This window comes from Furipterus horrens, unplaced genomic scaffold (genome assembly GCF_987537825.1).
Source record: "Furipterus horrens unplaced genomic scaffold, mFurHor1.1.pri manual_scaffold_9, whole genome shotgun sequence".
NCBI classification, from domain to species: Eukaryota; Metazoa; Chordata; class Mammalia; order Chiroptera; family Furipteridae; genus Furipterus; species Furipterus horrens.
The window spans coordinates 100,670,481-100,693,382 of NW_028327179.1; the positions used below are offsets into that span (position 1 = coordinate 100,670,481).

At 54.6% G+C, this 22,902-nt stretch overlaps 1 protein-coding gene across 1 annotated transcript in view; it reads right to left on the minus strand.

Annotated features, from left to right (window-relative positions):
* The window catches only part of KMT2C (lysine methyltransferase 2C), a 204,449-nt gene that overhangs the window by 35,329 nt on the left and 146,218 nt on the right, over positions 1–22,902 (minus strand). Inside the window, exons 24-38 of the mRNA XM_090287721.1 lie at positions 19,439–19,567; positions 17,752–17,871; positions 15,183–15,313; positions 13,761–13,941; positions 10,647–10,751; positions 10,278–10,325; positions 9,162–9,299; positions 8,951–8,983; positions 8,733–8,858; positions 7,084–7,216; positions 6,681–6,895; positions 5,133–5,206; positions 3,853–4,038; positions 1,640–3,457; positions 922–1,211 (exon numbers count right to left, since the gene is read on the minus strand). Coding sequence (XP_090143847.1) covers positions 922–1,211; positions 1,640–3,457; positions 3,853–4,038; positions 5,133–5,206; positions 6,681–6,895; positions 7,084–7,216; positions 8,733–8,858; positions 8,951–8,983; positions 9,162–9,299; positions 10,278–10,325; positions 10,647–10,751; positions 13,761–13,941; positions 15,183–15,313; positions 17,752–17,871; positions 19,439–19,567 — 3,727 coding nt within the window. The remainder of the gene's footprint in view (positions 1–921; positions 1,212–1,639; positions 3,458–3,852; positions 4,039–5,132; positions 5,207–6,680; positions 6,896–7,083; positions 7,217–8,732; positions 8,859–8,950; positions 8,984–9,161; positions 9,300–10,277; positions 10,326–10,646; positions 10,752–13,760; positions 13,942–15,182; positions 15,314–17,751; positions 17,872–19,438; positions 19,568–22,902) is intronic.

Below are 22,902 nucleotides of genomic sequence, written 5' to 3' on the forward strand. Positions count from 1 at the left end.
GACTGTCTGTCCTGAAAGACTTCGCTACGCTTTACTTTGATTTCTATATAATTAATTGTAGTCCTTCCTGACCTCAGAGTCCAGAAGTCTGGACTATTTTCAAACAAACAAAGTCTTCTTCCTCAAGGTAACAAGAGAAAATGAGGAAGTAATTTCCAAAGAGAAAGGAATATTTAAATGAACACGGCATTTTTTTGTATTTTTCTATCATAAAAAATCATTCCATATTAAAAAAAATAAAAACCCAAGTAACAAAAACATACAGCACAAAGTATCAACTTAAAATTTTCTGGTAACCACTAACCTGTTGGCTATCATTCAAGTCACAAATAAATTTGTTTGTAATCTTTCTTATCCATTATTAAAGCGCGACATTTTTCACGGCTGCCTTGGACGCGACAATACAGATACACCGTGATCTATGTACCCAATCCTTTCCTGAATCTAACGCTCCTCAACCTCCAAAATGAATATATCTGAACCTGCCTGAAGATTTCCTAAGGCAAAGCACCCCAAGTGCGCGGAACAGGGCGTCACGCCGAGCAAACGCTCAGGAAAGGGGAGTCACACTGTTGTTACGGATGGAGAGCGAGATCATTTCTACCTGTTTTGCTATTTGCAACCAATGGTTAAAAGAATAACCCTGAATGTACTTCTCTGTGTCTATAAACTCCTACTCAGCGCCGTTTTCTGTAGGTCAAGGGTGGCGCCCCGCTGCCCCCGGCTGAGCCACCGGCACACCCATCAATGTGACAGCGACCCATTTTTCCGATCACCGGTCCTTAAACATTCTCCAATCTAAATAAAACCCCAGAGCTTTTTAAAGAACCCGTGGCCTCTCGTTGGCGGACACAACACTGGATATGTCTCAAAGGGACGGAGAAGCAAAAGCAGTCACCCGGCAGGAAGCTACGGCATTACCTAAATCCGTGCGGCCGCATCCCCACGCCAGCGACGTCGGGGGCGTAGGGCCCACGCGGGTCTTTCGGGAAGACAGGGTATCGCGGTCCCAGTGGAGGCACGGCTGGCGGTCGGCTGGTCCCGGGGTAGGGCGGTGGGGGTCTGGAGAAGGCCGGGCCGGCGCCCTCGGGCAGCCAGTGCTGCAGGCCACGCGGCGCGGTGGCGGCGGGGTCCTGGGGCCCCTTCTCCTGCCGACCCGCCAGCTTCTTCTGATGCTGCTGATGCAGAATCATCTCACGCAGCTTCTGCCGCTGAGGGAAAGAAACTGAGATCACTGGGATTCCCAGCAACGAGTGGTGTTCGAGACCCTAGGCCTTCCAGGACGCGACCACGGTAACGTTCAAGGTGCCTTAATGCTGTCAAGTCTGACCAAGAACTAGTCACACGTAACTATTCAATAAGCACGGTCTGATTATTTGGGGTCCTGCCCTTGCCCGGAAACTATCACGGAACTGGAAGCTTTCACGTGTAAGGCCTCCCCTAGAAACCCTCGCACACTGAACGCAGACAGAACAAATCCACCCCGTGGTCATCGGGCCACTTCCACGTTTCTGGTTTGCACATGACAAGTTCTACAGAAGACAGATGTTAACATCTGTGTACAAATTCCTCAGTTTGATGAAATGAGCACTTTCTCACATGACACACTTAAAATACCTGTGAAGGACGATGCGCTTACCTGTCTCAACTTCTCCACGTCCACCTGGGACACGGTGACGGTGCCCTGCGGGTCAGGCACCCCTGAGGCTGGCACCGGCCCAGGGAGCTGGGAGACGCTGGAATACTGCGGGCCTTGTGAGTTCAAGGGGGCCACGGAAGGAGCACTGAAGTTCCCCTCGGACCCGGGCCGGGGCTGGTCAGCAGCGTCAGGACCCACTGGACTTGTCCCAAAAGCGTCGGCCTGCGGCCTCGGAGTCATCGGGGGCTGGTCGTAGGGGTCCCGGGCAGCCGACGGGGAGATGCGGCTGAAGGCGTCTGTGAGGCCGGGCCCCAGCGGCCCGGGCGTCTGGGAACAGGCATCGGGCGACCGCCCCGCAGCGCCGGTTAAGGCCGCGCCTCGATTCGGCGCCGTCTGCAGGAACGCGTCCTGACTGGGCACGAGGACAGGCCTTGTCACTGAGGACCGGGCGAAAGCCTCCGAGACCCTTGGCCTTGGTGTTGCTGGAGGCTGAGCATAGAAGGCGGGCACCCCCGGTCTCGGCGTTCCCGGAGGACGCGCGTACGGGTCGGGATGCCGCTGAGTGGCCGCAGGGGAGATGAATAAGTCTGCGTGTGCGGGCGGCCTCGGAGTCGGTGGCTGCGGGCTGTACGGATCGACCGTGGCGGGCCGGGGGGTGCCGGGGGGCTGAGAGTAAGGGTCCGGGTTGGAGCACGGTGGCCCCGAGGGCTGGGCGTACGGGTCCTGAGGTGCCGGCCTCGACGCGGCTGCAGGCGGGGGAAAGGCCCGAGAGGGGCGGGCGAAAGGCTCCGGCATCGCGGGGTGCGGGGCGAGGGGCGGCTGGCCGTACGGCCCGCTGGGCTGGCTCTGAGGAAAGGCCTCCGCGGGCCGGGGCGTCAGCACGGGCCTCTCGTACGGGTCCGCGGGCAGGCGCCTGGGGGCAGGGGCCGCCAGCCCGTGCGGGTCCTGGGGCGGCGGCGGCTGCAGGGGGGCCTTGAAAGGTCCGGGGCCACTGTCCAGGGGCGCGGGCGTCAGCAGGGGCCGCGCGTATGGGTCGGGGAGCCGCGGCCGGGGAAACCCGTCGGCCCTGGGGGGCGGCTTCGGGAAGCGGTCATTGGCTGCGGCTGCGGCAGGGCCTTTGGCGGCCTGTTCCGCCACGACCGGGGAGCGGGGCAGGCCCAGGGGCCCGGGGAACGGCTCTGCCATCGCAGGCCGGGGCGTGTCGGGAGGCTTTGCATAGGGGTCCCCGCTGGCCGAGGAGGACGGACAGAGCTCTCTGACGGGAGATGGCCGACGGGCTGTGCCCTCGCTCATCGGAGGGGGCCTCGCGCCTGAGGACAGAGACCCACAGCTTTCCACCAGGGCCGCAGAATTTCTTCTGGACAAGCCATGGCCCCCGGGAGGGGGTCTTGGGGTACCAACCATTTTCGCGTACGGATCCATTGGAGACAGAGGCCGGGAGTGAGCGGGCCCCGGGGAGAAGGCCTGGGGCGGCGGCGGCGGGGGCAGGCCCTCCGGGAGGGCAGCCCGGGCGGGCCCGGCAGGCGGCGGCGGGGCCTGCGGCTTCACGAACACGTCGTCAGCCGACGCGGAGGCAGTGGCGCCGGGCGGCGGCTTCGCAAACAGGTCTTTGTGGAACGACGGGGCAGGAGACAGGTTCCCGCTGCCCGGCTGGGGGGTGGCGGGGCTCTGCGCGCCGCTGCCGGGGGTGTCGGGGCCGGCGGGCGCCGGCGCGGGGGGCGCCCCCGCCTGCTGCAGCTGCTGCTGCTCGCTCTTCACCTGCTCCAGCTTCTGCGAGGCCTCGATCTTTGCCTGCTGCTTGCTCTTCTGGCGCATTTGCTGTTGGGGGCGGGAGGAGGAAGCGAGCACGCGGTTAAGGGAGAGCGGAGCTGTCACGGGGGAAGGCTGCTGGCGGTCTCTTGAAATTAGTTCTTAGCTCTGCTGAGAATTAATTTGCTCCAGGTCATCAGGCCACACCCACCTCGGGGCCAGACCCCCGGAACTACAGATGGCATCACCGCCGCCCCCTAACTCACGGCCGGGCCAGCGTGCATCTGCAGCGACCCGGAACGCCCGACGGCTGCTTATGCGCCCTTTACTGGGAGAGGGGAGTCTAACTTTAACCACGTGCTCACGTTCTGATGAGACATATACTCTGAGCTGACATACACAGCCCTCTTTAAGCAAAAAGGCAAGTTTTAAAAAACTATTAAAAAAACCAAACACCCACACACCTGTCTGAATTTCCACTCCTGCTCGTGCTCCGACTCCCTCTGCTTCAGGGGGTCCTTGAAGGGCTCCGTGTCGGCCCGCGCACCGGGGTCGCCACCGTCCGGGTGCTGCTGCTGCCGCCTCAGGGAGTCGTTAGACAGCTGCACTTTGTTGATGCGCAGCGCGGCTCTGTTGTCTCTGGCTTTTTGCTGTGGAAACAGGAGAAGAAAATCATCTCCTAGTCTATCTTACCAAGTCTTAAGAAATAGAAATAAAGTAAAACTACGTTCATCTTCATCATAGAAAAGCAAAAAAAGGTCGCGCTGAATGGGACAGAACCCTCCAGCCCGGGCAGCCTCCCATGCGAAGGATGGGGACAGCGCCCACCCACGCCCTCCTGCACGAGGGCGACCGGCCGCCGCGGACACAGGCTGCAGAGCCCAGGTACAGCCCGGTACCCACCACCCTCCTTTGCCTCACAGGCCCGTCCCCAGGGGGAGGTGTCACACCTCGCTCAGCTTATGGAGAAGAAAACTACCAAGTCGATTCTCCAAATCTAAAATCTGAAACTTGAAGCTCAGCATCCAAGAAAACTCTCTCCGGCCTGCCGCTGCCTGCTACGGCCAAGGAAAACCAAAACGAAGCCTGTGGACACACCCAGGACAATTCCTTCTCCAGCAAACGCTCACTGTCACTGACAACGTGTGTGCAGAAGATCAAGTCGGAAAGTGACTGCATACGCTTTTCAGAACAGTTGCTTTAAAACAAACGCAATACTGGTGTCCGACTGATGATCTACACTGGGCCCTTCGGGAAATAACTATCCACCGTCTGCACTAGGGATCGAAGGGATCCCTGAATGACCCTGGCAAAGCGTAACGCCCCGGAGAGGTGTGCAGGCATGTCTCTCATGTGACAGGACCATTTCCTGCTGAACCCAACGCAGAAGCAGCCTGTTGTGAACGCCAACAACGGCCCCTTCGGGCAGCCTCAGAAGGCAGTGCTTTTTTTTGAAAAGATAAAAACAATTTTGAAGTGACGTGAATTAAACACGCTCCTAAAACAACTGAGTTCAGTCCTCGACACCTTGGTTCTATTAACTGGCTTCTAAAATTGTCACACTTCATAGTCAGAAACAAAGAACGAGGCAACCACTATAAACCCACCGCTGTCGGTTAGCTGTGCAAGTCCTGATCTACGTTTCCGCAATGGAAGGTCTCTGTGTTGTCTTAAGCCCACAGAAGTGCGGCCCCAGGGACCAGGCACCGCGACGGGAGGCGCAGGGCTTTGCGTCGGTACCTACCACGTACGGCGCTCTCTCCTGGGAACTGGCCTTTCTCCACAGCTTGGCGATCTGCTTCACGCGGGTGCTCCAGTCTGCAACGGAGGAAAACAGCCCGATTTTCCTCAGCACGTGGCCCTGTGTTAAGTTCTTAGTACAGTACCGAGTTTGTAAAACACGGTAGGCTAAAAAAACACTTTCTGAATAAAGCGCTGCCTTATTAACAACCTGATGTGCAGAATTAGGATGTTTCTGTATCAGAGGGGCTAAGCAGCCAAGATAAATGTAAGACAAACGCAAGAAATTCCCTTAGCCATAAAGATGTTACCAGCACCGAAGATAAAAGTTTTGTTTAAGATATCTGCACTTGAGAAAAGTCTGTCCTTTTGACCAAGAGGAAGTCAGCATTATGGGAGGTGAGCACGTACGTCACCAGCATCTGCTCACAACGGAGCCACGGAAAAGTGACGCGTTCCAGCCATTCCTATGAAATTCAGGGCCAGGACAATATCAGGGCCGTTCGGGTGAGGTGAACAGGCAGAAATAGTTGAGTCCGAGTTAAAGGACAGGAGGGAGAGACGGAGGGACAGAGAGAGGGGAAAGGCTGCTGAACATGGAGCCCCGCCCACGGGCCCACAGCGGTCACGTGCTGTGTTGTGAGGGTCTAGCACTGCAGTAAAACCGCTGGAAAACACTACAGGAAAGACAAACGACCTCTCTGCTCTGAGGACAACTCGCGTCAACACAGAGTGACTCAATCCAGCCGAATGTGGCAATGCGGGGACAGAAACCCCCACAGGGGAACGGCTGGCTGCTGCTGGCGGGGAAGGTGGTGCTTTTTCTGTCCCTTTAATGAATCAAGTGCCACAAGGGAGCTGAACCAAAAAAGCGCCCGAGCAGACAGGGGTGCCCTGAGCAAGGGCGCTTGCCGGCAGGCGGCCATCCCGCAGTAACGAGGCTGCACGGGGACAGCTTGGGGGCTGCTGCGGGGCTGGTGCGTGCGGCCTTTCCGGTCCCGCCGCCTGGCAACGTGAACTCAGGACAGCAAACCAGCTCTTGCTCACAAATGGTCTACAGATGCCACCCCACTAACCACAGGGCGCGTCCTCTGGTCCACCAGAATGTCCAAAAGGGCACCACGGGGTCATATGCTAGTCTATTCACTCTGGCTGGACAGCTGGGGGAAGGGACGGCAACGGGGAGTTCTGACGGAGCGACGCTCAGAATTGGGTCTGATGCAGCCCCAGTACTGCTGATTCTGTCCTGGGAAAACTCTTGTAGTTACACACGTAACCCAGCACTGACTTCCACACGGTTAGTCTCTCAGAGCTGCAAAACGGACTTCATCCACTTAAATTAGCTTTTGGGGCGCAGGCCACTGGGCCGGGTGCTTCCAGGTACCGAGGGAGGCCCCCCGCCGTGCACGGCCCTCCTAGGGGCCGCTCAGGCCGCCACACAGGCCCACCACAGGCCCACCGTGGCAGGGAGACGACCCCGCCCCGCCCCACGCCACACACCCCGCCTCACCCACGGGCGGGAGCGGGCAGCCCAGGCGCCACCAGGACCCACCTGGGAACTCATCCTTCAGGCCGGGGAAGTTGACATTCGTGTAGAGGACAGGCGCTACGGTGGCCATGGCGCCCAGTGCCTCCTCCTTCTCCCACTTGAGGGTGCTCCTCTGGGCGTTCGACATGGTGTCGCCCTCCCCATCCGCCGTGGGCGCTGCGGGGGCCCAGGCGCCGTGGGGGTCACTCGCCATGGTATTAAATGCTGCGTTTTTATCTCTGGCAAACAACATGAAACGTCCGTTCATAAACACACAGTAACCCTGAAGCACGGGCTCGTTAAAACCCGCCCAACAGCGACAGTGTCCGACGGTGCTGAGCAAAGGGCGCAACACGAGTCCTGCAGTCAGACACCCCCAGTGACAGGCAGACACTTTGGGGACAACGGGCGGAGACGCGCTACGTACCTGGCCTCGGGGTACGGGGCCTGCGGGACGCCGGAGAACGTCCCCAGTCCGCCTCCGGGAGGCAGAGCGCCGTGCGGGAGGTGGGGGCCGGGCCCGATGAGGCCGTTCATGAGCGGCATCCGGGAAAACACATCTGAAAGCAGGAGTTCCGTTTGCACGTGGCTCAGAAATACTCAGCAGGCAACAGACATGTTCTAAGTAAAAACCTGCCGTGCTCTTTACGGAGGCTGGGCTTTCCCCATATTATCCTGCAAAACGTGCTTCCAGGGTGACTGGTCCCTACGGTTCTGTTCCCTCGTCACACAGCACAGGGGAGACAGCGTGTCTGGCGGCTGACTGCCCGGGAGTGTGCGTCACCCCTGCTCCTTGTCAGAGTAGGACCAGGCGCTACCAGTGGGACAGGAAGGCGCCCTGTACTGTGGGTGACAGCGTGAACGCCAGGGCTCAGCCTGGTGAGTGACAGCTGCTTAGTGCCCGTCAGCACTGCAGAAGAGTAAACCTAGGCTGTCTTAGCAAACCCCTTCCTCTTCTTCATTCAAAATGTAAAGCAGACGTTCTCCTGGTTTCCTGTTAACGCCAAGCACCTTCTGTTATTCTTAGCCAGCGCCTTCTCCGTCACCAGTTAGACGGCTGCGGCTGAGGGTACTCGTTCTGGTTCCGGCCCGATCTTCCTCACTGCAGTTCCAGCCCCAGGTACGTTTGGACTCTCACTCCGGTGCATTCACAAGCTTCCACTACCTCATCATCGTCCTTCTAAACGGACACTAGGCAACCCGGAGTAAGGCCCTGTGTTTCCCCAGAACTCTCCTTAAGCGGGTGACGCACACCCCGACTGCGATTGTCTGCAGTTCCCAGCAAACACACACACACACACACCCCTTCCCTACAAGTGTCCCCCAAACCCTCCCAATTTGGAGACACTCTCAAGCATTAAATCGATGGCCTCTGCTGTTCTGACGCTCGGGGCAGCCCCGGGGGGGCCGCGTCCCCGTCACCAATGACTGCAGAGTCACCGCACTGGCTAACACCCAGCAGACCTGGTACAACAGCGAACCCCGAGCCTGGTGACGCGGTCAGACCACTAAAAGGAAGGACCCCAGCGCAGCACCTCGCCCATGTGACGGCCGCTGCCCTATCCCGTATGGAGCCCTTGCTCATGACAGCACAGTTCTGAAGCTCCGCGTCCTAAATGTCCTCACAACCACCCTATGGAATGAGTTCTTCCACGCAGCTCATTGAGCCACGAGACCCTCAGAGGTCACACTGACTCGTTCCAGGGCAGCATGGGCCAAGGGTGGCGACGGGCATGAACCGAGGCAGCCAGGGGCGAGGACGCAGTTCTCCCGACGCCTGGGTCAGGGTGAGCTGAGACGCAGGGTGTGCAGAGGGGCGGCACCGCAATGCGCTCCCCGCTGCTGGTAAAGTGAGCGAAAGGACCCTGGCCACGACGTGGGTCACAGACTGGATGTTCAGGGAAGTAAGTAGGTGTGTGAAGATGGCGAATTCGGAGATTAGTGTTTTCCCATCGTCGCAAAAGAGGGCTCGCCCCTATCAGTCTGTGCGTGCCGTCGGGGCCAAGCCCGCCTCAGTGAACACGCGCGCACGCACACAGCAGGCCCCCGCCGGGGTGGCGCCTCAGGGTGACTTACCCTGGCCGGGCATGGGCATCAGAGGCGGGGCAGGCGGCGGCGGCGGCGGCGGCAACGGCGTGGGCTGCGCGGCCACCGGGCTGAGCACAGCCGTGAACAAGTCTTCCACGTCCTTCCCTCCGAGCTCTGCGGGAGCAACCACGACAACAACACGGTCACGGTCAGTGCCAGGCAGAGGGCACACGCGCCAGGAGCTAACAAAGCCAGAACCCCATTACCTGGAATCTTATACAGCTTCCCGAGAATCGCCCCTGGGACGGAACAAAGACAGAGACGGCAATGGTTACCACTTTGGGGCACTGACACAAAAGGTCACGTCACAGAAATCATCAGAACAGCAGTGAAATGACACAGAAGCATGCAGAAATCTTTGAAAGTCATATTTACTCATGTCTTTCAGAAAGCCTAGGTGAAGGGCAAAGAGTTTACCATCTGTGACCATTTTGTCTAGCTCGGGACTAAGGATCCCGTCCAGCTGCTCCGCACTCAGTGGTCGTGAGCTCTGACTGACAGGCGGCGGAGGCAGAGGGCAGGGGTCGTCGGCGAGGGGGCCGAGGTCGATGGCGGCTGGAGGAGCAAGGGGAGAGAGAGCAGCGTGAGTTCTGGACACACGCGGAGGTGCACGGCACCGTCCGCTGGCATTCACACACGCCGTGATTACAGCGGAGCCACGGGCGGTCTGGGGCTCGGGGCTGGTCAGGATTCGTGTGTCGGTCTGGACGGTCAAAGTCAGTAAAGGTCAGGCACGTGTGTTTGTAAACTAGGTGCCGCCTCGAGCTAATTTCATCACAGCATTTTCTGAGGAAGAGAGGAACACTTCTGGTCTAAAGGGCTCAGGTCCACACGCCCTCAGCACCATGTAAAGCACACGTCTAAGAGGATACCCTACATACAGGGTGCACTACACAAATAACAGCCTTAGGACTTGGAAATGATGGTTCCGAACGCACAGCTCCACTCCCATGTGCACACGTGGGACAGAGGGGTCCATTCCACGTAAGTCAATGAAAAGCTCTAAGACTCTCCATTGACGTTCTGTAAACATTATCCTTGTAATTTCAATCATAGGTAATATTTCTGAAACAGTCTGTGGTCCACACACAACATACAGACCGTGTGTGCGTGTGATAGGACAAGACCCATCCCACACAAACCGGCTTTTAAAGCAGCACACTGAAAAGTAGTCTACGGTCCGCCATCTAATTTCTTCCCCACACCTTCTCAAAACTGCCATGAAAAAGTAAAATTCAGTCTGCTCTACATAACTTTATATTAGAAACTAACTCTATAACATTTGGGGGAAACTATAAATGACATATTAATAAAAATAAAACCATTAAAAAAAAAAAAAAAAAAAAAGACTGAGGAAGTGACCCAGAGCCCAGCCCAGCTGTACATGCGTTAGCAGCGCGCACGCAGGGGAGCCGAGTGGGGTTAGTGACACGCCAGCGCAGCACAGACACGCATGCACCTACGGGTGGCCCAGCTGAGAGCACGAGGGGACGGCTACGCTACTCAGCCATCAGCCGCTGCTCAGTGTCTTACCAAACGGAAAAGGTGAGCTGTCAACCTGGAAAGTGCATAAATCAAGACCTACAAGACCCAAACCAAATAAAACGGGTGGTTACCACGGGAGCGGGAAGCGGGGGGCAACGCACACCGAAGACACGGGACCAGCAAGACTGACTCAGGGCCACCAGCCTTCCACGGGCGCCATAAGGAAGACAGCGAAGGGGACTCGCTCACTACCCCCCTCCTAGAGCAGGAGTGCGAAGTCACCCAAGAGACAGGACGGGGTCTTTGGTAACGACAAGAACCCGTTTTCAGTGTCAGCGCAAAGACAAAGCGGGGTCCCCACACACACACCCCTCTCTCATCCTGAAATAGACGCGGGGCAAAGGGCATCCAATATACCTGAGTGATCAACTGACTTTGCAAGGTCATCTGAAATTATCCCAAGGATGTCGTCCTCTGTGTTTAAAACTTCAGATATATCAGCTAGGGGGTCGTCAGCAGTACCTAAATACAGTAAGCACATTTTTAATGTCTCAGTATCTTCTGAGACATCAATCCTAAAACAACCGTACTTATTCAAGCATTTATTACGTGTCTCTGAGACAAGTCCTGGAAAGATAAAAGTTTTCACAGAAAAGGGACTCCAGCCTTTTGAATAGAAAAATGTTGAAGATTAAAGACCTGCAGGAAATAAAAGTGAAATGATACACTGTAAGAAACAAAGCAGAAAAATTCACTAAGAAGGTGACGTCTCTGAAAACGGAAGCTGGGAAATACTGACATGGAAGATAAATATGATATGAAAGACAAGCCATGACTTAGGGACTCCCCGCCAAGGGTGAGCCACAGGCCCTCTGGTTGGCCCGATGCCGGTCACCGCCTCACGGTCGCAAGCCAGACCCAGACCCGAGACCCGCGCGGGCGCGTCTGCGGCCTGTGTCCCCTGGCGCCATGCCGGCCGCCGGGAGCGGAGAGGTTGCCGGCACCACGGACAGGCCCGCACGTCAGAAGTAGGGCGGGGAGGGCTGTGACAACGGAGAGAGGACAGGGACTGAGGACGGGCGAGGCACCCGGGCAGGCGGCCGGGGAGGCCTTTCCGAGGGACACGAGCAGGCAGGGCGCGGCCAGCACAGGAGCTGCGAGCTGTCACAGGACGCCGCCGGGCGGGCAGGCGTGGCAGTGCAGGCGCGGGAGCCGGGGCGCCCCTCGAGAGCACGCGGATCGCGAGGAAGCTGCTAGAGGTGGAGGTGCAGGTGGGGGGGCTGGCGAGACTGGACACCCAGGGCCCTGTAGCAGGCTGCCGCCGGGTGAGCACCGGTCACGCCTGCGCCGTGGGGGGCCAGAGCGGGTACAAGCAGCCACGAAGTGTGGGTGTACAAGGTGGGGGTGAGACAGCAAAGGTTAAGGAGGGCGCCAAGGGTATGTGCCCCAAGGAGGAGGAGAACGTCTGGCCAGCTTTGGTAATTACAGTCCCCTTTCAACTCAGGGAACATACGACTTGTTAAATCCCTGTGGGACACCCAGTTTTGTCCCATTAGACACATACTGTCTGCCCTGGCTGGTGCGGCTCAGTGGACTGAGCCCCGGCCTGTGACTTCCCAGCCAGGGCACACGCCTAGGATGTGGGCCAGGTCCCCAGCTGGGGGCACGTGAGAGGCAGCTGATCCTTGTATGTCTTGCTCATGGAAGGTTCTCTCCCTCTTTCTCCCTCCTACCCTCTCTCTAAAAATAAATAAATAAAATCCGAAAAAATAAACACATACTTTCCAATTAGAGTTCATACAGAGAAAAATAAAAATTTTCAAACCAAAAGGCAAGAGAAAGTTTATGACCAAACATTCATAAAGTTTAAAGACACATGACATTATTTCAATGGTGTAGTCTCTAAACAACAGGCCACGTGAAAGGAACGCTGGGTAATTCCTTCAGGGGCTACCCGGTGGGAGTGTGCTTGTCTGAGAGCCACGGAATTCCACATGCACGTTACGGTATCTTTTAAAAAGTCTGCCCCCACATGAACAGGTTTTATACCTCACCAACTGATTATTAACGTTGCTGGCAGGGACTATACTGTGAAATGTAAAAGGCACTGAAAGGAAGCCATGACTTGTAAACGTCTCCTTACAAAGGCAAAGGCGTGCCTCCACTGCAAAGAACGTTACGTTTAGTTTCCGTTCTGAAATGTATCTCCGTCCAGCCCTCGTGTGCTGGCTTCATCAGGAAACCATTTCTCTTCAGTGGTTTTATGAAAAATGAATGACACATGGTAACATCTTCCCGGTCACAACACGGCTTCTGTCCCATTTCGGTTCTCTTCCCAATCAAACCGCAAGGGCAGATGATGTGTATTTAGTCTGCACATGGCTAAGCATGATTCTTACAAGAGCACGCGGCTTGGACAGGCAGGGCGCCCTTTGAAGGACCCGAGGGCCTTGGGCTCCGTGTTATCTTTGCCCCACGCTGATGTGGGTGGGAGTAGGTGGGAAGCGACCTGCGCCCACTCACGAGCAGAAGCACGGCTCTCGGGACCACAGTGGAGGGGCGGGCATGTCCGTGCACAGGGGTGGGGGTGGGGGGGGGCCCGAGAGGGCTTCCAGTGCAGTCGAGAAGTTCAAGTTTCCATCCAGGAAAATGCCAAGTGAATAAAGCTGTAAGGACTTAATGTACCACGTCGTCTTTAAAAATTATCTGAGTAACAAATTAATTGTGGCAAAAAGTGCGTCAGAAGAACATAATCGGTAACTGTTAGCAAGACAGATCGGGGAGTGGGGAGAAACCCCGCGGTCCCGGCTCCCACGTCCCCGACCCTGTCACCCCCCAGGGCCCTGCGGGTGTGAACGTCCTACTGTCTGTGGGTGAACACGGTTGGTCCTCAGTCCCCCTCCGATGCTGCCTAGTCCCCGTGGTCACTGCCTCTAGGGCCGTGGTGCTCCCCGGGGGGGCAATTCTGCAGGGGGCAGGCAGCAACACTGGGAGGCATGTCTGAGCATCGTGACATCCCGGGGACAGAGAGGCCAGCAAGTATCCCACATGGCACAGGACCGCCCCCCGCCCCCCACAAGGGTCCGTCAGGCCCGCATGGCTGGTGGTGAGAAACTGGTCTAAGGCGATGGATCTCACCCGTCAACGAGGTCTGTGCGCTGAGTCCCCTCCACGGCATTCTTGCCATCCTCTGAATCTGGGGGCTGTGTGGTCCCCAACCATCTATCTTACTGAAGCTGCGGACCATTTTATCTACCAACCACGGACACCTTGGACGCCCTTACATCACCCTCCGGTAAGCGGAAACCTGACATTTTCTCGGCAACTCTTTTATTTTGGTGGTCGTTACACGGATAAATTTATTTGCCAAATATTATAGACCTGTGTACTTTAAACCGTTACACTTTCTAAATTCAAGTTCCATTTCAATAAAGCTGATTTAAAATTGCCTATGAGGCCAAACTTAAAGCATTTCGAAGGCTGAATTAAAAGGAAGATGGATGTCCTGTGACAAGAGAAGATGCCACGTACCATGAGTTCCAGGTTTTGCTGGAGCTGAGGATGAACTCAGGAGTGGATCTAAAGAAGGATCCAAGAAATGCGTGTTCACGTTTGTTCTGTGCGAAAGCAGAGCCGTGTCTTCCGACAGATGATCTAAACTCAGCCTGCTTTGTCTACTGGTGTCAAGAAGATCTTTTCCAAAGAAAGCTTCCTAGACAGAAATAAGCGCATGTGAAAACAACTGACTTAGGAAATTATGAAATGCCAACAGATAATTCTATCACCATGTCTGACGAGAACACAGAAATAAATAACAGACAAGCTTGGTATTTAACAATACAGAGACTGAGTATAAAAATAAATAAACAACATAGAAATACTCCGTCAATTATTATATAAAGATTTCCCTTATTTTAGAAGTACAACTTTTTGTAGTTTTACTAGAAACAACATTATGCAAACAATAGCACACAATTCTGTCCAATGTGTTTCTAGTAACAGCGGTATAATAATTCAATAATTCCAGATTAGGCTACAATTAAATTTGCAATACTATTGGCACCTAAGTCATGGTATGAGAAAAACTCAAGCTTCATGAATATTATTATTATTTATAGACTGCATGCAGAGACGAGCACAAAGTTTTGGTCTACAGCTTTAACAGGTACAAACCTGACAGGTCAGGAACCCCGTATCGACTCATAAACATGTTATAAATCTGAAAGGGGGTTTTGTAGCCATTTTAATTTTACTATGTGCACAAAATCCACTTCCCTTACATACAGGCTTTTGGCTTTTTATTCATTTACCCCTATGACCTTTGCCCCGTTTCAATTTATGGTCCCTACTTTAGAGACCGATGTGTTACGTGAGGTTCCTTCCAACTCAAGGACCAATAGAAAGGACAAGGAAACACTAGGGACCCCCTTCCCTTCCTTCACCCCAACAACCCTGCTTCCGTCTACAATGTAACGTGGTCGGCCTGGGAGAGGGGGCCTGTGCAGAGGGCACACTGCGGCGCTTGTCCACATTCAGTGCGTCCTTCCCACAGGAACACGCACGCAAAGTTCACGGCAGCGTTTGTAATACCAAAGGGTGAAATCTGTCTTGATGTCTATCAGATGCATATAACTAAATAAGTTATAGACACCCAGACAATACAGCCATTTTTAAAGAGGGTACAGAGCTGTGCTGTCAGAGAAAGGCACCAAAACACAGTGTCGATACAAACCAAGACTACTAGGGCTGAGCCAAAGTAAATGATAAAAGAATTTATAGAAGAACTCTGTGGAATGTATCAAAGCACAGGAAAGCGAACGTTAATGTTTACGAGCCCCTGGGAGGTTAAATAGCATTTATGATAACTAACAAAAACGACAAGCCCGTTTTCCCAAACTCGATACATTTCCTTCATTAACCAACTCCATAATATAATGTAAGGCAGAACGTTACTTGTAAATAGGCAGGGAACGTTTCTTCAAGCTTGTTTTTCCTCTTCCGGTACCGCTTCTTTATCTTCTCAGGGTTTTCAGTAACGGAAGCAGACTCGTCCCCCGCAGCGTCTGGTACCTGCTCACTCCAGCCTGAAACAGCCACCATGTTGATGAGCACGGGACACTTAGAACGTTCAGACAGTCCACCCGAAGGGGCAGCGCAGCTCACCGGCACACACAGCTCCCCATAAGTCAGCCTCTTCCTTCCAGTTTACGGAGCTGTAACTGACGGGCCACGCTGTCAGTGTGAGCCGCACGGCACGACTCAGCACGCTTCCCACAAACTCTCTCAGAGCGAGTGAGTTTATGCAGCATCGTCAAAGCGCGCACTTCCTATGTATAACTGGCGTGTTCCCCAGAGTGTCTTACTGAGCACTGCCCTGCTCCCGCAGCAGAAGGCTGGTTTTCCGAACCGCCACGTTTCGTTAAAAACTACACCAGCAGACGCGCCCGGCACTCACGAGTCTGCGGCCATGGCTCCTCACTCATGACCAATCCAGCAGGTACAGCCTTTCGGGAGCGTTCACTGGGCACGGCCAACAAAAGGCTTTTCAGAAACACGTGTCCTCCCACCCAGCTACTCCAGCTTCCGGGGTTCGTGGCACACGAGTGTGTGTAATGCAGATGCACTGGAACACACGACTGTCTATGAATATGAGCACCCATGTGCGAAGGTCACTCTCAGAACAGAAGCGGAAATAAACCTGAACTGTGGGTTAGGGAGTGAGCCAAGAACTCCTCAAACTCAAAGCAGGCAGGGAGCCCTCACGGGGCAGGCACCCTGGTGACCTCTGCGTCCCTTCTGGAAGTCAAGGGGCACCTTTGTTGTCTGATACACAGGGAGACTGACTCTTCTAAAGATTAAAAATAGTGGATAAACATTTTTAAAACAATCTGTATTTTAATACACTAATAAATAGTCTAGCCAGAAAATGAAGAATCCTCAAAGACCAAAAATTAAGGTAAAATAAGAATCACAGAAACTAGGAAGGAACAAAATAAAACTAAAACTGTGCTAAAATCCAGGGGCCTTGAACTCCGGTTTTCAGAGCCTTATGAGGACTGGGGAATAGAAGGGAAAACAGAACATCCCTCTCCCAGGTGGAGATTAACCAGAGGCGCCGTGCAGGACGGTGGGACCCTGAGGGACTCCTTCATGCTCAGGTGGAGGAACAGAAACTCGCCCTCTCGATTCCCCTCCCGCGGGCATCGCTCATCTGCCCGCCCCCAACAGCAAAGAAAACCGCTTGTCATTTGTCGTGGCGTTTGGTACTGGGTAGAAAGGCAAAACCTGAAAGTCTTCCCTGTGAACTCCATATCACCCTAATGCGCAAGAAACCTGAACTTATATAACACAGGGGGACCCTAAGAACGCAGCTCAAGGACGTCCTTGGGTGGCATCGCCTCACGTTCCTGGATCTGACAAACACAGATGTCCCCTGAAATAGCCCTCCTTCAGTGCAGTGCCCAGAAAGCTCACACAGGCTCTCAGGAACATGCACTCGCGGCGACATACGATACGTGCCCATGCGTGTGCAGGCTCGATCACGCAGCTGTGCAGGGGGGACTCAGACACAGCGCTCGGTACACCAGCCGGGCAGACACAGAAGAAGGGAAAGACTCGGGAGCAGGTGGCGAAGAGGGGCCCCTAACGTACCAGAGGCGGCTCAGAAAGGGGACGACGCGGACGGATTAAGAGCACCGCGCTGACACAGGGCGGTGCGGGGCACGGAACTAAGAACCGCAGCTGTCCACAGGAGGAGATGGAGACAGAGTGGAGAACCCAAAAATGTTTTCATTACACGCACCGCATTTCTTACGCAGGGCTCATTACAGCCCTTTTGGAAATGTCTTTAAAATCACTATCGGGCTTCCTTTGGAAAACGTGCAGCCATTTCTGAATGTTATTAATTCACAGGTCAAAACCCCATCCCCTCATAATGGAAGTGCTCTGTTTGGGGCACATGCGGAAAAGTGGTTTTCTTCCCACCTACGATACAAGCAATTAAAATACAGAAGCGCACGGATCCCAACTGCGGGGATCACGTCTCCACCAGAACTGTCTGCTCAGGCCACGGCTAAGCCACGCTCAGCTTTCTTTCAAACTCTAAATGAAGACAGAAGATTAACTGGAAGATGTCCTTCTAACACATTATATACCACTCTGTTAAAAGGGTTGGGGTACACAATCACTTCCAACTACAGTCTACAAGGCTCCAGCGTTCTGTCGAGCTGCTGAGGCCGTCAAAGGCAGGCCTGTTGTGAGCCGGCCACAGAGGGTCTGACGTGGGACTGAGTGACTCAGCCCTGGAAGCACCTGTCTGTGATACAGGAAAGGAACTGGTTTAGAAAACCTCAAGGGAACAGCTTGCTGAGCTCCGATCACTTGCGCATCAGCCCTCGCCCTGCATGCCCGGCGTGCACTCGGCAGGCACTCAGCCCTCGGATCACACGCAGTGGCGAGGTTAGGACGCTTCCTTTCAGGTGTGACATCAACCAAAAGGGGTGACATTGAACACATCCCGTACCGTCATCTCTGCCAGGTAACTGCTCGGAAACAGAGCCTGAGGAATCCTTCCTGGTCACACATCTTTTGGCCTTTCCTTGCCCGGTTCGACTTCTTTGCCGCACCATAAACCCGCCGATACCTGCCGGGGGGGAGAAAACAAGGGTAGCCTCAGGCATCACCGATTCCTCCCTGTGTTTCAACAGTAACGACGGCGAAACTGCTCAGCCGGCGAAGCATTTTACAGAGTCAACCTGGGCTAACTTAAGTGACCTCATTGTTACGTGAAATTATGAGTCTGGAGATGCAGAAATAAGAGAGGCTGAAGCCACCGCTACCTCATCGCTAACAAGCCAAAACGGAACGGAAACTCCCAGGACGGCAGGACCGCGTGCCCTTCCTCCTCTGAGCAACGGCAGCGTCCGTTTCCCTTACAGCGTCTTACAAACATCAGTGACGCACACATCACTGCCTAACATTCTTTGTATAGCAGCTGAGGGAGAACAGAGACGGCATACAGGCTAAGCTACTAGAGATAATCCGAACAAAATTCCAAGGACCTGGAGGGGAAGGCGCCTGGCGACTTCTCATGACGGCCCCCAGACCCCGGCACAGCCCGTGCTGCGGGTGAGGGCAGGGGACACTGGGCCGGCTGCTACCTGCCTTCGGGCAGCCGATTTCAGTGTTCGGTGGCTGACAGCCCTCCCTGGTGGAACAGGGATCGTGGAAGGACGAGACAAGTTAACAGATGGAAAGTCTTGGAATACTGCCAGACACAGTCTGACGCCATCAGCTTCTGCCACATGATCCAGAAGTCTAGCAACGCACTCTGTGACTCAATGGGCCGCGCAGAGCGGCAGACGCCGTCCATGTCAGGCAGAGAGAGGGAAAAATAAGTTCCTAGAAGGAATGCAGTGTCTAAATAAAATGAGTAAGTATACTTTTATAAGCCCCATCATGAGGAGGAACTAAAAGCAATTCCGTGCAATGGTTTCGATGGTGCTAAACTGGGCCCGCGCAGGGGTGGCCTGGCTGTAAGGAAGGTTAGCTCCTAAGGTCCTGCAGGGCCCAGACACAGTGCCAGGGTCTCCCCAACACGTCCCAAGGCAGTCTGATTACTCTTATCGATAATATATGCAGTCAGAAAAATATAAAGATTAACTGATTCAAGTTAATACCTCACTGATTGGTTAAAAAAACCCATTAATAAACCGCCTCGAGAAAGCCTACGAGTTCTACATTGCAACCATTTCAATGTTTTTTCCAATAAGGCAAATAAAATCTGATGAGCAAGACGGCTCTTTTCTCTGCCCCCAAGGCAAAAAAAAGGAAAAATCTTAGGAGGCCCAAGACCCCTCAACGCTACCTTCATATTGTATGTTTACCGTCATCCCTGCATCAACACTGAAGTAAGTATAAGAAACATAAAGATGGTAGGAAGGTGTAAATAAAAGCCATGCTGTAAGGCATTTAATAAAATGGGTAACACCTGGGACGAGGCACTAAATAACGGCTTATGGTGACATAACTCACCTTCAGCCTAAGGAACCTGGCACCTAACAAGCGTGTTCCCACGTCCAGTTATGTGACTCGCACACACAAGCTTCAGTCCGGAGAGTGGGCGAGAAGCCCGACTGCCACCGGGCCGATTACTGTCCTCGAAGCCCTGGCGGTCATACTGTCCTCAAACCCCGGTTCAGGGCCCGCACCTGGTCTGTAGGGTTTCCTTTTCCTCTTTTTGACGCCCTCGGCTCCATCGACGCCCTTGGCTTCCTCGTCCGCAGCTTCCCGCTCGGGACTCGACTCCGACTTCCCGTCACAGTCCATAAGCTCTCCTTCTGGGAAAAGCAAACGCACGGATAAAGCTGGAAAACCTGTCAGGCGCACGGTTCCTAGGGAACGGGGACCCCAGGGCGAGGCGGCCGCTGAGCCCCGCAGTCAGGTGCCCGGCTGGCAGGGAAAGTCCCCGGACGGCGGGAGAACTCGCGCTACTTACTGCGGCGGCCTCAGGAAAGGCTGCTTCCCTGCGAGGGTCGGGGAACCACAGGGAGACAGCGCTCGGTAAGACATCGATGCACCCATGGGCACTGACCCAAGGCTTGCTCTGTAGCCTGCCCCTCCCTCCTGAGATCCAACTCCAGCTACGACCAGATCGGATTGTACCCAGTTCCTGGACAACTTTATGTCCAAAACCGAACCCCTGATTCAAGACAAGCCTCCTCTGTGTCCAGGTGTCACCGTCCTTAAAAGGCACAGGCATGCAACCCAGGGGGAGCCCGATTTCTAACCTTCTCTCCAATCCAGACGCTGCTCTCTCAAAAACGTTTTCCTTCTCCCGACTCAGTCCAGCCTCGACTGGCCTCCTGACCGGCTTCCCGGCCCCCAAACGTGGCCTCCTCTCAAACGAGTCTTTAAATTGCAGCCTAGCGAATCTTTCTGTCAACGGGGACCAGTTTTCTGCGTCCAGTCCTGTAACGTCTCCCCAAGGGCCTCAGAGTGAAGCTCACCCTGCGGGGCCCGTTGGAACAGCCCCTGTGACCTCGGGCTTGCCCCCGTTCTCTGACTGCGTCCACGATGCAATTAAGTCATGAACATGAAAGCCCAGCTCTTAGGGAAGAGGGCGATGTTCACATGACATCAGTTGATCTTTGCAAGCTGGATACGACGACTTCCACTTCCATGGGAAAGGGAAGTTATCAAATACATTTAAGGTTAAAGTTCACCTCTTTATTCACAGTTCAGTGCTCCACGCGTTTCCTACAATACCATTTCCTGAATCTGTGGATTTGTTGTTGGTACTACTAGGTAGATCCTGGAGGCCAATCCCGCTGCAATCTAATACCTGCTCTGTATAGCGAAGACTAAGTACTGAAAAGAAAGGTTCACTTCCTGACACTTAGCAAGCACCAAGGACATTTTCAAAAAAAAAAAAAACACCAATAGTCTACCATAAAACAAAACACCCTAAGCATTTATGGGGGAACCTGGGTTAAGATGGCAGAGACTGAGTTCATTGTCTAATCTCACCGCCCTGACACCCTGCTAAGGACAGAGTGGAGCAGCATATTTGAAAAAAATAAACCCACCAAGTGAGAGCAGACAGGAAAGGAGAGGTCACAGCCTCAGAAAAAGAAGGCAGGGACGTCAGTGGTGGCCGACCTGGCAGGTGCACATCCTCGGATGCGAGCGGGGAGAGCCACGGAAAAGACCCCAGCTCACAGCCCGGCCCTCACAAGGCTGAGGAAGTACGTGATCCCCCAAACTTACCCCCCGCACTCTCTCTCAGGACCAAAATGAGGGTGCGGAGGCGGCGAGGCGGGACAGGAGGAACGCCAGGCCGACTCAGGGGACAAGAGAAGGGGCTCCAGGAGGGCAATGAGGCAGGGACGCAGAGCCAGTCCTGCCGGCGGCCGGCGCCCTGACCACATGGCGCTGGGACACAGCCCTGGACAGCACACGCCAACGGGGCCACTCTCACTGACGAGGCCGACGGTGCTGCCCGTGGGCCTACGGGCTGAGATGCACAGCACAGGCCGGGGGTCCGAAGTGGACGGGTGTCGGGAGGCCCGGGTCTCTGCCCGGCTTCTCATTCCCACCGACAGCCGCGACTGGTTACATGCGACCGTCAGGGAGCTTTCCTCCAGCCCCACAGCAGTGTGCACGCGTGGCGAGGGCCGCAGAAAGGGCCGTGGGAACAGACCGCGACCCATTCTCCCCAAGCCAGGACTGCAAGTCACCCCGCTCACCTCCTGCCACGGCTGCAGCCGAGGGCCCCTTGTCACATACTGGGCCGGCCAGAAAGTGCGTCCGGTTTTTTCGCACATTGGCGCTAGTAACGCTAAGTTGTCTTTAACGTCATTCAAAACAGTTTTGTTTGACTATATTGTGACAGCTGTCATATCAGCGTGCATTTTTAAAAAAAACATCAAAATTGGTGAATTTTTGTGGCCAATTTAATATTTCAAGATGGAAGAAAATAAGCAACATTTTCGGCATATTATGCTTTATTATTTCCAGAAAGGTAAATATACAAAAAAAAAAGATTTGTGCCATGAAAGGAACAATGTGCTGTGACTGATCGAACAAATCAAAAGTGGTTTGCGAGGTTTCATCCTCGAGATTTCTCGCTGGACAGCGCTCCACAGTCGTGTAGACCAGTTCAAGGTGACAGCGAGCAAATCGAGACACTAACTGAGAACAATCACTGGTGTGTCATGAAGGAGACGGCCGACTTACTCAAATACCCAAACCAATGAAGTTATCATTGAAAAGGGAAAGCGTGTCTTTCATGCTACGGAAAACACCATTCGGACACTTGGCCGGCCCAGTAGGGACAAGAGCAGACCACGGTCCTCGCCGGAAGCCTCCGCCACTTGCAGCTCTAGGGAGAGCGCCACCCTAGGGTCCCGTGGGAGGCTCTGAGTCACTCCCATCCCCGCCCTCTGACCGCATCACCTCCTGGTATGCCCCCTGCTCACCCTGCCGGACACGCTGGTCTCCGCCACTCTCCGGCGTGTGCGGGGCAGCCTCGGCACCGGCTTTCCCGTGTTCCGCAGGCTCTGCCCGCAGACAATCGGGTGGCTCGCTCCCTCAGCTCTTCAAAGGCTGAGCTCCAATGCTGCTCTAGTCTCCTGACCCCTCACCCCACTGCATGCACCCCCAATTCCTCTCTCTTCCTTTTCTACTCTGTTTCTGGGTCAACTGAAAAGAAGTCACCACACCACCCTAAAAATAAGCCAGCCTGTGGTCATCCGCTTCAAAGATACGCAGAACTACGACTCATACTGAATATAATACTCCTAAAAACTGTCCGGTCATCTCAATAATTCAGACAGAAGTCTTGATGTTAGATCAGAAAAACACTTATAAACAGATCGTTTATGATGAACCCGTGGACACCAAGTGACAGCCGGAGATGAATGAGCGTTTCCTTTCCTAGAGGGGCACGCGCGCTCCCGCTTGGCTCCGAGGTGACCCTGGCGCCCAAGCTCGCGGCCCGAGAGGCTTCATGCTGCCATCCAGGGCTCTAGGGTCCCGCCCTCCGAACTTTCCCATCGGTGACCCTCAAGCACGCGGGGCTCCGGGAAATTTCCATAACGTAGCTCTGTCACGTGGAAAGGGAAGGAGCCTGCAAAGGCAACACCCACGAGGACCACCCACTTAGAGAGGACAG